Source organism: Nerophis ophidion, linkage group LG26, assembly GCF_033978795.1.
Source record: "Nerophis ophidion isolate RoL-2023_Sa linkage group LG26, RoL_Noph_v1.0, whole genome shotgun sequence".
Classification (NCBI taxonomy): Eukaryota; Metazoa; Chordata; class Actinopteri; order Syngnathiformes; family Syngnathidae; genus Nerophis; species Nerophis ophidion.
In genome coordinates this window covers 12143734-12158247 of record NC_084636.1, presented here as the reverse complement: position 1 = coordinate 12158247, position 14514 = coordinate 12143734, and the positions used below count along the sequence as shown (strand labels likewise).

At 38.9% G+C, this 14514-nt stretch overlaps 1 protein-coding gene across 8 annotated transcripts in view; it reads left to right on the top strand.

Annotated features, from left to right (window-relative positions):
* The window catches only part of LOC133543384 (uncharacterized), a 54747-nt gene that overhangs the window by 13863 nt on the left and 26370 nt on the right, over positions 1-14514 (top strand). For 4 of the 8 annotated variants that reach the window (XR_009804364.1, XM_061887922.1, XM_061887924.1 and 1 more), the window contains exons 3-7: positions 1104-1409; positions 10763-11065; positions 11137-11400; positions 11478-11519; positions 11599-11668. Coding sequence is in view for 3 of the 8 variants with exons in the window: in XM_061887922.1 (XP_061743906.1) it covers positions 1104-1409; positions 10763-11065; positions 11137-11400; positions 11478-11519; positions 11599-11668 (985 nt within the window). In the remaining 5 variants the exon portion in view is untranslated. The remainder of the gene's footprint in view (positions 1-1103; positions 1410-10762; positions 11066-11136; positions 11401-11477; positions 11520-11598; positions 11669-14514) is intronic. The other 4 variants (XR_009804367.1, XR_009804366.1, XR_009804365.1 and 1 more) reach the window with 4 other exon arrangements.

Sequence of the window (14514 nt, the reverse complement as noted above, 5' to 3'; positions counted from 1 at the left end):
TGGCGTCAATGTGATCTTTTTCTTGCTCTGTGCTGACTTGTTTCATGCCTTGCCATAGTTTCGTGGTTCATGCCATGCCAAGTAAGTTTTGTTTGATTTATGTTCATAGTTTGTTTATGCGATAGCTTTGTTCCTTAGCCCAAGTTGTGCCTCCACTGTGAGCGATTTTTGTTCGTATCTTTTTTTAGTTTGAATTAAATCATGTTTTTACCTAAATGCCATGTCCCGAGTAGTCCGTCTGCCTTCCTGGGGGAACGACCCTGCAGCAAGCTGCGACCCCGCTATTGTGACATAAACTACTTCTTACCATTAATGCGACTTCTTGAACAGGTGCGGTAGAAAACGGATAGATGGATTTAAATGCATGAGAATGTTTTATATTTTGCACGTTATTTTTAGCACTTTGATTACCAGCGAAATTAAGCAATGTTACCTAAGATTTATCTGAGAGCCAGATGCAGTCCTCAAAAGAGCCACACCTGGCTCTAGGGCCATTGGTCCCCTACCCCTGAACTAGGTGGTTGAATCATGTTGTCAATGAGATATTTAGAAAAATGTCCTTTTTTGGTATTTTGTAAAATACAGTGTTACAATTGAAGTTGCATTTGTCTATTTGACACATCTTTATTTGATATGATTATAAACAAAATACGGAATAAATGTCCAACTTGCTAAAACACCAAAATTGCGTGGGGTTTGAATCATTTTGATCACAACTGTAAATACAAAAGCAGGAATACCAAACGTAACTGTTGCACGGAGCAAACAAAACATCCAGCACGAACACAGGTAGCAGGCAGGCTTAAATACTAAAACAATAATCAAAACAGGTGTGCGTCAGTGCAGGTGGAGCAAATGAAGTCGCCATGGTGATAAATACAAACAAGGAAGTGCTCAAACAAAGGGATCGGAAGAGTCCAAAAATAACCAAAAGACACACAAAAAGGACTCAAGAACAAAACTATGTCCGATCCGGGAAGCGGATCACGACATTAAAATCATCATAGGCCACCTCTAAATAGGAAACTAAAGTCACCCAAAGGAGAAATCGTCCAACTTTTGATATTTACAAAGTCATTACGAATGATTGTCTTTCTACTCAGAAGACTTGAAGGTCAGCGTGTCCGTCTGGCCACCGGGGTCAAAGGTCTTTCTCGAGGAGTGCGTGATGTTGCGGTGCACGGTGGAGTCCAACGCCACTTTCCTGTGGAGCTACCGCTGGTTCCGGCACAAGCCCGACACCATGCAGAAGACTCCGGAGAACCCCCGCCACCGGATATCTGGCGGAAGCTACTTGATCACCGCGGTGACGAGGGAGGACGCAGGGACTTACTGGTGCCGGGTCCACCGCTCCGACAGCAACAGCAGCGTGGCGTTCTTGAGCGGGTCCACCACGCTGAGTGTGTCTGGTAAGTGGGTGAAGAGCCGCAACAGATTTAAAACCCAATATTTGCACTTTTGTGTTTTATGAGGCAGTCTTCAGCTGGCCTTCTGGAATGGATTACTTACAACAACAGAGGTTTCCTTGTATTCTGAAGGAATTTGTGTCTTCTTGGCTAAAAACGGGGATATGTTTGGTCCAGGACACAATTCAAAATCCTCTATTCTAGAAAGAAAAGAAAAAAAATCCCATTGTGGAAGCTCCCTTTCCACTCTTCTCCTCTGGGAGGCGCCGTATAGCTATAAGTTGCTCATGATCAAATAATATCTAAACCAGGGGTCACCAACCTTTTTGAAACCAAGAGCTACTTCTTGGGTACTGATTAATGCGAAGGGCTACCAGTTTGATACACACTTAAATAAATTGCCAGAAATAGCCAATTTGCTCAATTTACCTTTAATATATATATATATATATATAAAATGGGTATTTCTGTCTGTTATTCCGTCGTACATTTTTTTTCCTTTTACGGAAGGTTTTTTGTAGGGAATAAATCAGGGGTAGGGAACCTGTGGCTCTTTTGATGACTGCACCTGGCTCTCAGATAAATCTTAGCTGACATTGCTTAACACGATAAGTAATGAATAATACCGCCGGTAATTACAGTGTCAAAAATAACGTTCAAATTATAAAACATTCTCATTCATTTTAATCCATCCATCCGGTTTCTACCGCACCTGTTCAAGAAGTCGCATTATTGGTAAGAAGTATTATATTTATTGTTGGTTAGCTTCAGAATAACAATGTTATTAAAAATACTAAGAGACTTATTATATTAAAAATGTTTATCTTACTTAACAATGCGCGCACTTAGTTGTATTCAGTCTTAAAAAAAATAATATATGGCTCTCACGGAAATACTTTACAAAATATTTGGCTTTTATGGCTCTCTCAGCCAAAAAGGTTCCCGACCCCTGGAATAAATGAGGAAAAAAACACTTAATTGGACGGTTTAAAAGAGAAGAAAACACCAAAAAAAAAAAAAAAAAAAAATGTAAACATAGTTTTTCTTCAATTTCGAATCTTTAAAATTCAAAATTCAACCGAAAAAAAATGAAGAGAAAAACTAGCTAATTCGAATATTTTGGAAAAAATAAAAAAAGGAATTTGATACCAGTTTGAGACACACTTAAATACATTGCCAGAAATAGCATATTTGCTCAATTTACCTTTAATAAATAAATCTATATATATATGAAAAAATTGGTATTTCAGTGTGTTATTCCGTCGTACATTTTTTTTTTCCTTTTACGGAAGGTTTTTTGTAGGGAATAAATGATGAAAAAAACCACTTAATTGGACGGTTTAAAAGAAGAGAAAACACGAAAAAAAAAATGTAATTTGAAAACATAGTTTATCTTCAATTTTGAATCTTTAAAATTCAAAATTCAACCGAAAAAAAATGAAGAGAAAAACTAGCTAATTCGAATCTTTTGGAAAAAATAAAAAAAAGGAATTTGATACCAGTTTGATACACACTTAAATAAATTGCCAGAAATAGCCAATTTGCTCAATTTACCTTTAATAAATAAATCTATATATATGGAAAAACTGGGTATTTCAATCTGTTATTCCGTCGTACATTTTTTTTTCCTTTTACGGAAGTTTTTTTGTAGAGAATAAATGATGAAAAAAAAACTTAATTGAAAGGTCTAAAAGAGGAGAAAACACGAAAAAAAAAGACATTTTGAAACATAGTTTATCTTCAATTTCGACTCTTTAAAATTCAAAATTCAACCGAAAAAAAATGAAGAGAAAAAATAGCTAATTCGAATCTTTTGGAAAAATAAAAAAAGGAATTTGATACCAGTTTGATACACACTTAAATAAATTGCCAGAAATAGCCAATTTGCTCAATTTACCTTTAATAAATAAATCTATATATATGGGGAAAAAAAAGGGTATTTCTGTCTGTTATTCCGTCGTACATTTTTTTTTCCTTTTACGGAAGGTTTTTTGTAGGGAATAAATTATGAAAAAAACACTTAATTGGACGGTTTAAAAGAGAAGAAAACACGAAAAAAAAATAGTTTATCTTCAATTTCGACCCTTTAAAATTCAAAATTCAACCGAAAAAAAAGAAGAGAAGAACTAGCTAATTCGAATCTTTTTGAAAAAAAAAAAAAAAAAAGAATTTATGGAACATCATTAGTCATTTTTTCTGATTAAGATTAATTTTAGAATTTTGATGACATGTTTTAAATAGGAGAAAATCCAATCTGCACTTTGTTAGGAATATATAACAAATTGGACCAAGCTACATTTCTAACCAAAACAAATCATTATTTCTTCTAGATTTTCCAGAACAAAAATTTTAAAAGAAATTCAAAAGACTATGAAATAAGATTTAAATTTGATTGGGATTGCATATTTTGTGTGTTTGCCATATAAATAAAACAAGGTTTTCTTTGACAAAAAGGGCAGAAAACATAACAAAATAATCCATCCATCCATTTTCTACCGCTTATTCCCTCTTGGGGTCGCGGGGGGCGCTGGCGCCTATCTCAACTGCAATCGGGCGGAAGGCGGGGTACACCTAACAAAATACTAAAAGCTTAAAACCGACGTTGATCTTGAGGTTTTAGCGTTGAAAGTAAAAATATTGATATATGACTTTTTTTTTTTTGTTTTTGAGTGGGGCCATTTTGGAAGTCAGATTCTTTTTTAACTGTTGTTGTTCAAAAAGTAGTAATGAATCAAATGATAAATGGGTTGTACTTGTACTTTTCTACCATCAAGGTACTCGAAGCGCTTTGACACTACTTCCACATTTACCCATTCACACACACATTCACACACTGATGGAGGGAGCTGCCATGCAAGGGGCTAACCAGCACCCATCAGGAGCAAGGGTGAAGTGTCTCGCTCAAGGACACAACGGACGCGACGGGGTCGGTACTAGGTGGGGATTGAACCAAGGACCCTCGGGTTGCGCCACGGGCACACCGAATCAAACAAAATTATGTTATAAATAATTTACGTATTTAGGGCTCCAATTACTACACATCAAATATTTTATTTAGAACATTTTTTTGTTGGAAAATGTTGCATATTTTGTGTTTTTGCCATTAAAAGAGGGTTTTATTTGACAAAAAAGGGCATAAAACATAAGCTTTATGTCAATTAATAGATCTGAAGTTGTTTAAGCATTGGAAGTGAACAATATTAATATATAAATGAATGAATGAATGGTTTATTTTGAGCCATGCAAACAAAACAAAAGAATGACATAAAATATAAAATAAATATATAGATACATTATTTTTACACCTACATTGAAAACATTACATGTGACTAGTCTTTTGTAGATGTCAAGATTGTCTCAAAAGGGAGTGGGAAGAAGTAAACTTATTAGGTCCCACCCCTATACATATACAATATATATATATATATACAATATACAATACAATAATATATATAATATAATTCAGTTCAGTGGTTGCTGCGTAGATGCTATATATTATCTATATATACTACATTTAAATTCACACACACTTACATATATACATATGTACACACATATATACACAACACACACGTACATGTATATACACACACATATATACAATTTTTATATATATATGGATTTATATATATATACAATGCATACATATACACACTTAATCACATACATACACACATGCATATACCCAAAATACACACATATCCATCATATTTATACACACACACACGACTTATTTTTAATACTTTAAAGCTGGGGTACCTAAGTTATATTCTTTAACTAAAAAAAATGTTTTAGCTTCATTCAGTTTGTCATAAGAGAAATAATTTCTGAAAAAAATGTAAGTCTGCGTGATGTTTTGCGTACCCAACATCGTGTATCGTCACGGCCCTAATCCTGACCTAAGAACCTCGTTCTAGTGCAGTGGTTCTTAACCTTGTTGGAGGTACCGAACCCCACCGGTTTCATATGCGCATTCACCAAACCCTTTTCTAGTGAAAAATAAAAAAATTTTGTTTCCAAATTTAGGACAAAGTTATGTTTTTTTACTGGTGCACAAAATGAAACATGCATGAGCATCACTTTGTTCAGAGAACAAAACCAACACAGTGCATGAACACACAACAAATTACACACCTGCTAATCAGATGGAAATTGTTTGGTGTAATCAAAATATTACGATAGGGGGAAGTTTTTATTTTCACGATGAGTCGAGTGTGTCTTGACCTCCGCGGCAGAAGTTTTGCCGAACCCCTGAGGCCAACTCACCGAAGCCCTAGGGTTTGATCGAACCCAGGTTAAGAACCACTGTTTTAGACTCTAGAACAGTGGTTCTTAACCTGGGTTCGATCGAACCCTCGGGCCTAGGGTTCGATCGAACCCAGGTTAAGAACCACTGTTTTTAACCTGGGTTCGATCGAACCCAGGTTAAGAACCACTGTTTTTAACCTGGGTTCGATCTAACCCTAGGGCATATGGTTCGATCGAACCCAGGTTAAGAACCACTGTTCTAGAGCATGGGTGTCAAACTCTGGCCCGCGGGCCAAATTTGGCCCGCCGTGTAATTTAATTTGGCCCTTGAGGCAATATCAAATTAACATTATCGCTGGCCCGCCGGTATTATTCAGCCGCATTCACTGCTAATACTCATACTTGCCAACTCTCACGATTTTCCCGGGAGACTCCCGAAGTCCAGTGCCCCTCTCGAGTATCTCCCGGGGAAACCATTCTCTCGAATTTCAACCGATTTCCACCCGGACAACAATAATGGGGGCGTGCCTTAAAGCGTTTTCTACAACCTGTCGTCACGTCCGCTTTTACTCCATACAAACAGCGTGCCGGCCTAATCACATAATATACGTGGCTTTTAAACACACACATGAGTGAATGAAAGGCATACTTGGTCAACAACCATACAGGTCACACTAAGGGTGGCCGTATAAACAACTTTAACACAAATATGCGCCTGACTGTGGACCCACACCACACAAGAATGACAAACACATTTCGGGAGAACATCCACACCGTAACACAACATAAACAAAACACCCAGAACCCCTTCCAGCATTAACTCTTCCGGGATGCTACAATATACACCCTCCGCTACAACCACTATTAAGATTTTGCACTGTTAAGTTATATAAGTGTTGCTTTTTTCATATTTAGTGTTAAAGCAAATCAGCTAAGCAATAAGGTGCGGCATGGCGTAGTGGGTAGAGCGGCCGTGCCAGAAACCTGAGGGTTGCAGGTTCGCTTCCCACCTATGGACATCAAAGTCGCTGCCGTTGTGTCCTTGGGCAGGACACTTCACCCTTTGACCCCGGTGCCGCTCACACTGGTGAATGGATGATGAATGAATGATTGGTGGTGGTCGGAGGGGCCGTAGGCGCAAACTGGCAGCCACGCTTCCGTCAGTCTACCCCAGGGCAGATGTGGCTACAGATGTAGTTTACCACCACCAGGTGTTAATAAATGATGGGTTCCCACTTCTCTGTGAGCACTTTGAGTATATTATTATTATTATTATTATTATTATTATTAAGTATCGTTTTATTTGTGCACTTTCTCTTGTTACTTCAAGACTTGAATGCTTGATTCATTCATTATTGTTATTTTATTTTCAAATTTGTTTTTAGCCTGTGGAAAAAAGTTTATTTTGATATTTACCTGAGAAGGCTGCTAATAGAAAAGAGGCATTCAATTTTTATCTACATTTTATTTGATACGCCATTGAAATTCTTTTCATTATTATTATTATTTGAAACTCCAGTTTGCATGTCACTATAAAGTTATATAAGGCTTGCGTGTTCAATATTCAATGCAAAACTTTTTGGGGTCCCTATTAAAAGGTTAATTTGTTCAACCTTGGCCCGCCGCTTTGTTCAGTTTTAAATGTTGGCCCGCTCTGTATTTGAGTTTGAGACCCCTGTCCTAGGGTTCGATCGAACCCAGGTTAAGAACCACTGTTCTAGACTCTAGAACAGTGGTTCTTAACCTGGGTTCGATCGAACCCTCTGGCCTAAGGTTCGATCGAACCAAGGTTAAGAACCACTGATCTAGAGCATGGGTGTCAAACTCTGTAAATTAATTTGGCCCTTGAGGCAATATCAAATTAACATTACATTTGGCCCGCCATGTAATTTAATTTGGCCCTTGAGGCAATATCAAATTAACATTAGTTCTGGCCCGCTGGTATTATACAGCCGCATTCACCGCTAATACTCATACTTGCCAACCCTCCCGATTTTCCCGGGAGACTCCCGAAGTTCAGTGCCCCTCTCGAGTATCTCCCGAGTTTGACACCCCTACCCTAGGGTTCGATCGAACCCAGGTTAAGAACCATTGTTCTAGAGCATGGGTGTCAAACTCTGGCCCGCGGGCAAAATTTAGCCCGCCGTGTAATTTTATTTGGCCCTTGAGGCAATATCAATTAACATTAAAGCTGGCCCGCCGGAATTATACAGCGGCGGTGCCGCTGTTACACCGCATTCACCGCTAATACTCATACTTGCCAACCCTCCCGATTTTCCTGGGAAACTTCCAAATTTCAGTGGCCCTCCCGAAAATCTCCCGGGGACACCATTCTCCCGAATTTCTCCCGATTTCCACCCGGATAACAATATTGGGGTCGTGGCTTAAAGGCACTGCCTTAAGCGTCCTCTACAACCTGTCGTCACATCCCTACATAGAAACAGCATGGCGGCCCAGTCACATAATTTATGCGGCTTTTACACACACACACACACACACACACGCACACACACACACACACACACACACACACACACACACACACACACAAACAACTCTGACACTTACAAATATGCGCCACACTGTGAACCCACACCAAACAAGAATGACAAACACATTTCGGGAGAACATCTGCACCGTAACACAACATAAACACAACAGAGCAAACACCAGAAACCCTTGCAGCACAAACTCTTCCGGGACGCTACAATACACACCTCTCCCACCAAACTTCGCCCACCTCTGGTTGCCTCAGCTCAAAGCCTGAGCCCTGACATTAATGAACTAGCATCCAAGAAAAGATAGATAAATTGATAGATAGTAGTTTATTGATTCCTTCAGGAGAGTTCCTTCAGGAAAATTAAGATGGCTTGGGCACATCAGATTAGATCAGTGTGTCGCAAACTGAGCAGTAAAAAGGCATGAATGGTTGATTTATTCATTGTTACTTTATTTTCAAGTTTATTAGCCTGTGAAAAAAATGAATGTTGATTTTTACCTCAGAAGACTGTAAAATAGAAAAGAGTGATTCAATTTTTTTTTAAATGTATTTGATATGCCATTGATATTTTTTCATTATTATTATTATTTAAAACTCCAGTTTGCATGTCACTATAAAGTTATATAAGCCTTGCTTGTTCAATATTCAATGCAAAACTTGTTTGGGTCCCTATTTAAAGATGAATTTGTTCAACCTTGGCCCGCCGCTTTGTTCAGTTTTAAATGTTGGCCCGCTCTGTATTTGAGTTTGACACCCCTGCCCTGAGGTTCAATCGAACCCAGGTTAAGAACCACTGCTCTAGACTCTTGAACAGTGGTTCTTAACCTGGGTTCGATCGAACCCTAGCGCCTAGGGTTCAATCGAACCCAGGTTAAGAACCACTGTTCTAGAGCATGGGTGTCAAACTCTGTAAATTAATTTGGCCCTTGAGGCAGTATCAAATTAGCATTACATTTGGCCCGCCATGTAATTTAATTTGGCCCTTGAGGCAATATCAAATTAACATTAGTTCTGGCCCGCCGGTATTATACAGCCGCATTCACCGCTAATACTCATACTTGCCAACCCTCCCGATTTTCCCGGGAGACTCCCGAAGTTCAGTGCCCCTCTCGAGTATCTCCCGAGTTTGACACCCCTACCCTAGGGTTCGATCGAACCCACGTTAAGAACCATTGTTCTAGAGCAGGGGTAGGGAACCTATGACTCTAGAGCCAGATGTGGCTCTTTTGATGACTTCATTTGGCTCTCAGATAAATCTTAACTGACATTGCTTAACACAGGGGTGTCCAAAGTGCGGCCTGCGGGTCATTTTTTAACAGACCCACGGCACATTTTAAGAATACAATAAAAAAAAAATTAAAAACATCAAAAGTGGTATAAAAGAGCAAACAGGTGAAATGTAACAAGAAATGTTTGCAATGCTTACTCTTATAACACAATGCTGCCATGCAGGCTGTTTCTTTCTTTAAAAAATAATAATGAATCAAAATTAATGTCATTTTGAATTATTGACCTATTCAAGCCTTTGATTAGATCACATTAGATATTCCTCTTTGAGATATTTTTGGGGGAAAATGTTGCATATTTTGTGTTTTACCATATAAAAAAACTGAGCTGATTTTTTTTTTTTTTTAAAGAAGAGCCTAAAACAAACAAACAAAACATAAACAACAATAAAACTTAAAATTGACGGATATATCTGAAGTTGATCGAGATTATTGTGCTGAAAGTAAACAGTAAATAAAATGTATAATTTGATTTTTAACACTTTAATAAGTAGGACACTTTTGGATCCCCAAATATTTTAGTGTGATTTGTTTTTAAGTGTCATTGCTCAAAAAGTAATGAATCAAAATCCAAAATTAAGGCTCCAATTATTATTCCACCTAAAAAAGTTATTGGGTGAAAGTATTGCATATTTTGTGTTTTTTCTATTTTTTTTTTTCTAATGTTGATCTAGAGATTTAAAACTTGCATAATAATACAAATTATGATACTGAATAATGACATATTTTTAATTTTTTTTTTGGATCAAAACCCTTTGGGGTCCCCGGGATCATAACTGAGTGGAGGCCTAAATGTATATTTTTTATACATACATTGTATTGGATTTTAAAATAAAAATTATGAAATTGGCCCCCGCTTGCTCTGATTTTTCAGTGTGCGGCCCTCAGTGGAAAAAGTTTGGACACCCCTGGCTTAACATGATAATTATGAATAATTCCGCTTGTAATCACAGTGCTAAAAATACCGTTGAAAATATAAAACATTCTCATGCATTTTATCCATCCATTTGTTTTCTACCAGACTTGTTCAAGAAGTCGCATTAATGGTAAGAAGTATTTGATTTATTATTGGTTAACTTCAGAATAAGAATGTCATTAAAAAGAATAGGAGATTTATTATACTCTAAACATGTTGGTCTTACTTAAAAATGCACACATTTGGTTGTATTCAGTGTTAGAAAATATTATATGGCTCTCACGGAAATACATTTTAAAATATTTGGCTTTCATGGCTCTCTCAGGCCAAAAGGTTCCCGACCCCTGTTCTAGAGCATTTGACTGTGATTGATGGTTCTGTTTTTTCCGATGATCTCGTGCCTCAGATCTATCTCTTCCCTCACTGACGCTGACTCCCAGCACACGGCACATGTTCACCGGAGGCACCTTCACTGTCCAATGCCCTGAGCCCATGACAAACTCCTCGGCGTGGGTGCTGAAGCAAACCTCTCCCAGCTATGGAACAAGGACCTATTACTCCAACACTGCTGCATGTTCACCACTTGGAGGCTCTGTTAGTCCAGTGAAATCTGGCACCTGTGTCATCTCTGCTGAGTTGAAGCATACTGGGCTGTACTGGTGCGAGAGTGCTGTAGGCCGCAGCAACGCAATCCACATCGCCGTTAGCTGTGAGTCATTGAAAGAAATGAATAACACCAAGCATCGTACTGACATCTTTCATCATGTCTTCGTCCCACAGCTGGTCCGGTCATCATGAGGACTCCAGCCTTTGTCGTACCACAGGGAAGTAGTGTGGTCTTATCCTGTCACTACTGGAGAGGCAACCAGACTAAAAGCACCTTTTTTAGGAATGGCTTTGAAATAAGCACTGGCAGTTCTTCCAGCCCTGGTAGGGATATAAAACTAACCTTAAAGAACGTAACAGAGGCGCACCAAGGCTTCTATAAGTGTGCTTCTCAGGACAGGAAACTGGAGAGCCCGGAGAGCTGGTTATCAGTAGGAGGTAAGACATACAGTACATTGTCTTTTTCTTCTTGTCAGACCTCAGTCATTGAAAGTTAACTTTGTTATATGTTTTAGGCCACTCGTTATCTACGGACTTATCAGCTGACGTCAGTCCTGGTAAACTAATATTATCTTGGCTCACAATGCTTCACCCCTCGAGCATATGTGAACAAACATGAGTGCTTCTACTCAACAGGATATTGGATCGGTTCATGCATTGTTATCATCTTCATCCTGGCAGCGATCTGGCTTATTCATTACTTCCGGTAGGTAGCCTTTGAAAGACACAATCACTTCTAATCAGAACAATATAATGGGTGTAAAACATGGATGCCCAAAGTACGGCCCGGAGGGCTATTTTTTTTGACCTTTGAAATAATTTGAAAAGTCACATTTTTGTAGAGATGAATTCTAACACAGTTTTACATGCAAAAACAATGTCAAACACATATAAATAAGAAATGAAAAGGATTAAAGGGGAACATTATCACCAGACCTATGCAAGCGTCAATACATACCTCGATGGTGCAGAAAAAAGACCATATTTTTTTTAACCGATTTCCGAACTCTAAATGGATGAATTTTGGCAAATTAAACACCTTTCTGTTTATCGTTTTTTTTTGTGATGACGTCAGAACGTGACGTCTCCGAGGTAATACAGCCGCCATTTTTTTTTTCATCACATTACAATCACCGGGTCTCAGCTCTGTTATTTCCCGTTTTTTCGACTATTTTTTGGAACTTTGGAGACATCATGCCTCGTCGGAGTGTGTAACAACACTAACAGTGAGGGATTCAAGTTGCACCACTGGCCCGAAGATGCGAAAGTGTCTGCCGCCTGACCCCCATTGAATGTGCCAAAGTGTCTCCACATTTTACCGGCGATGACAGACATGGCACAGAGATGTATGGATAACCTGCAGATGCATTTGCAACGATAAATTCAACGAAACCACAAAGGTGAGTTTTGTTGATGTTGATTTATGTGCTAATCAGACATATTTGGTCGCGGCGTGACTGCCAGCTAATTGTTGCTAAAATGCTATGCTAATTGATGCTAACATGCTATTTACCGGCGGTGCTAAAGCAGACATGGCACAGAGATGTATGGATAACCTGCAGATGCATTTGCAACTATAAAGTCAACAAAATCACAAAGGTGAGTTTTGTTGATGTTGACTGCCAGCTAATCGATGCTAACATGCTATTTACCGGCGGTGCCAAAGCAGACATGGCACAGAGGTGTATGGATAACCTGCAGATGCATTTGCAACTATATTATGTTTCCTTCCACCCACATTTAATTTGAAAAAAAACACTTACCATTCGAAGGATTTAAGTTGCTCCAGTGTCACGAGATGCGAAAGTCCTGATCGTTTGGTCCGCACATTTTACCGGCGATGTTAACGCAGCCATTCGGCCATGCTATGGCTATGAATAGCGTCAGTAGCTATTCGCTAAAAAGCTTCAGTTTCTTCTTCAATACTTTCATACTACAACCATCTGTTTCAATACATGCGTAATCTGTTAAAACGCTTAAGTCGCTGAAATCCGAGTCTGAATCCAAGCTAATGTCACTATATCTTGCTGTGGTATTCGCCATTGTTTGTTTACATTGGCAGCACTGTATGACGTCACAGGGAAATGGATAGTCTCGTCGCAAATAGCGAAAATCAAGCACTTTAAAGCTTTTTTTAGGGACATTCGGGGACCAGTAAAATTTTGAAAAAAAAATTCAAAAAATACAACAAGCCACCGGGAACTGATTTTTATTGTTTTTAACCCCTTTGAAATTGTGATAATGTTCCCCTCTAAAGAACATATACCATTACTTCTTTCTGTCAGGCTTGGATTAAGGATTGGACTCAGATGCAGAGATGAGGTTCTTAGTAAAGTTTTTATTTTTTAAAAACTGTTAAAGGGTAACAATATCACCAAACCTGTGTAAGCGTCGATATATACCTTGATGTTGCAGAAAAAAGACCATATATTTTTTCAACCGATTTCCGAAGTCTAAATGGGTGAAATTTGGCGAATTAAACGCCTTTCTATTTATCGCTCTCGGAGAGATGACATCAGAACGTGACGTCACCTAGGTAGTCAACGCCATTTTCTCCACTACATTACACGCAGCAAGTCAAATCAGCTCTGTTATTTTCCATTTTTAATGCCTCGTCTGTGTGTTGTCGGAGGGTGTAACAACACGATCAGGGACGGATTCAAGTTGATTTACGTAGAATGTGCATCGATTAGCACGGCATGTTGATCGATGCTAACATGCTATTTAGGCTAGCTGTATGTACACATTGCATCGTTATGCCTCATTTGTAGCTATATTTGCATCCAGCCTTTCCCTCCACCCACATGTAATGCCAAACAAACACTTACCAATCGACGGATTTAAGTTGCTCGAGTGTCAAGAGATGCAAAAGTCCCTCGTTTGGTTTTTACCGGCGATGCTACGACAGAGATGGCACAGAGATGGCAAGAATGTCTGGATATCCTGAGACACTCAAAGCAGATCTCCCGTCCAAAGGCAAAACCTAGTAACTCACTTCTAGCTGATTTTGAGAAAACCAATCTATCTTGATGCTGTCTTTCAAAGATCTACAAAGTCATCAAACGTATAGATGTTTTCTTGAGCTTTCATTTTCTTGCCGATTGAGCCATGGATTGAATCTGCTCTCATGAACGTGTGCCCTTTCTCCAGATATTTTATCACAATCTCGGGTGGGCCCCATACTGCGTTTGCACATTGGGCAAGAGCCGTGCACAGCGTCCAGTTTTTATTTTGACCTCCACAGTTATCTGCCCAAAAGAGTATGCAAGGGGAAGAATCAATAACAATACATTTAATGAAGGTGCTTGCAACGTCCTGGGCCAATCTTCCAAATATCCCCTCTTGCCCTAATATCACATAATCAGGTTGACCGTCGGCCCCCATTCGTGCAAATGTCTCATTAAAGACAGTAAGGCGACTGACAGAGAAGCTTCGATTGGTCCCTTGAGATACTAGGTTTTTCTGTTGTATCTACGCGGTTATGTGGTAGTTGCTAGGTCCTGCCATGAGCGTAACAGCTTACTTACGGAACAAATTACAATATCGCATACA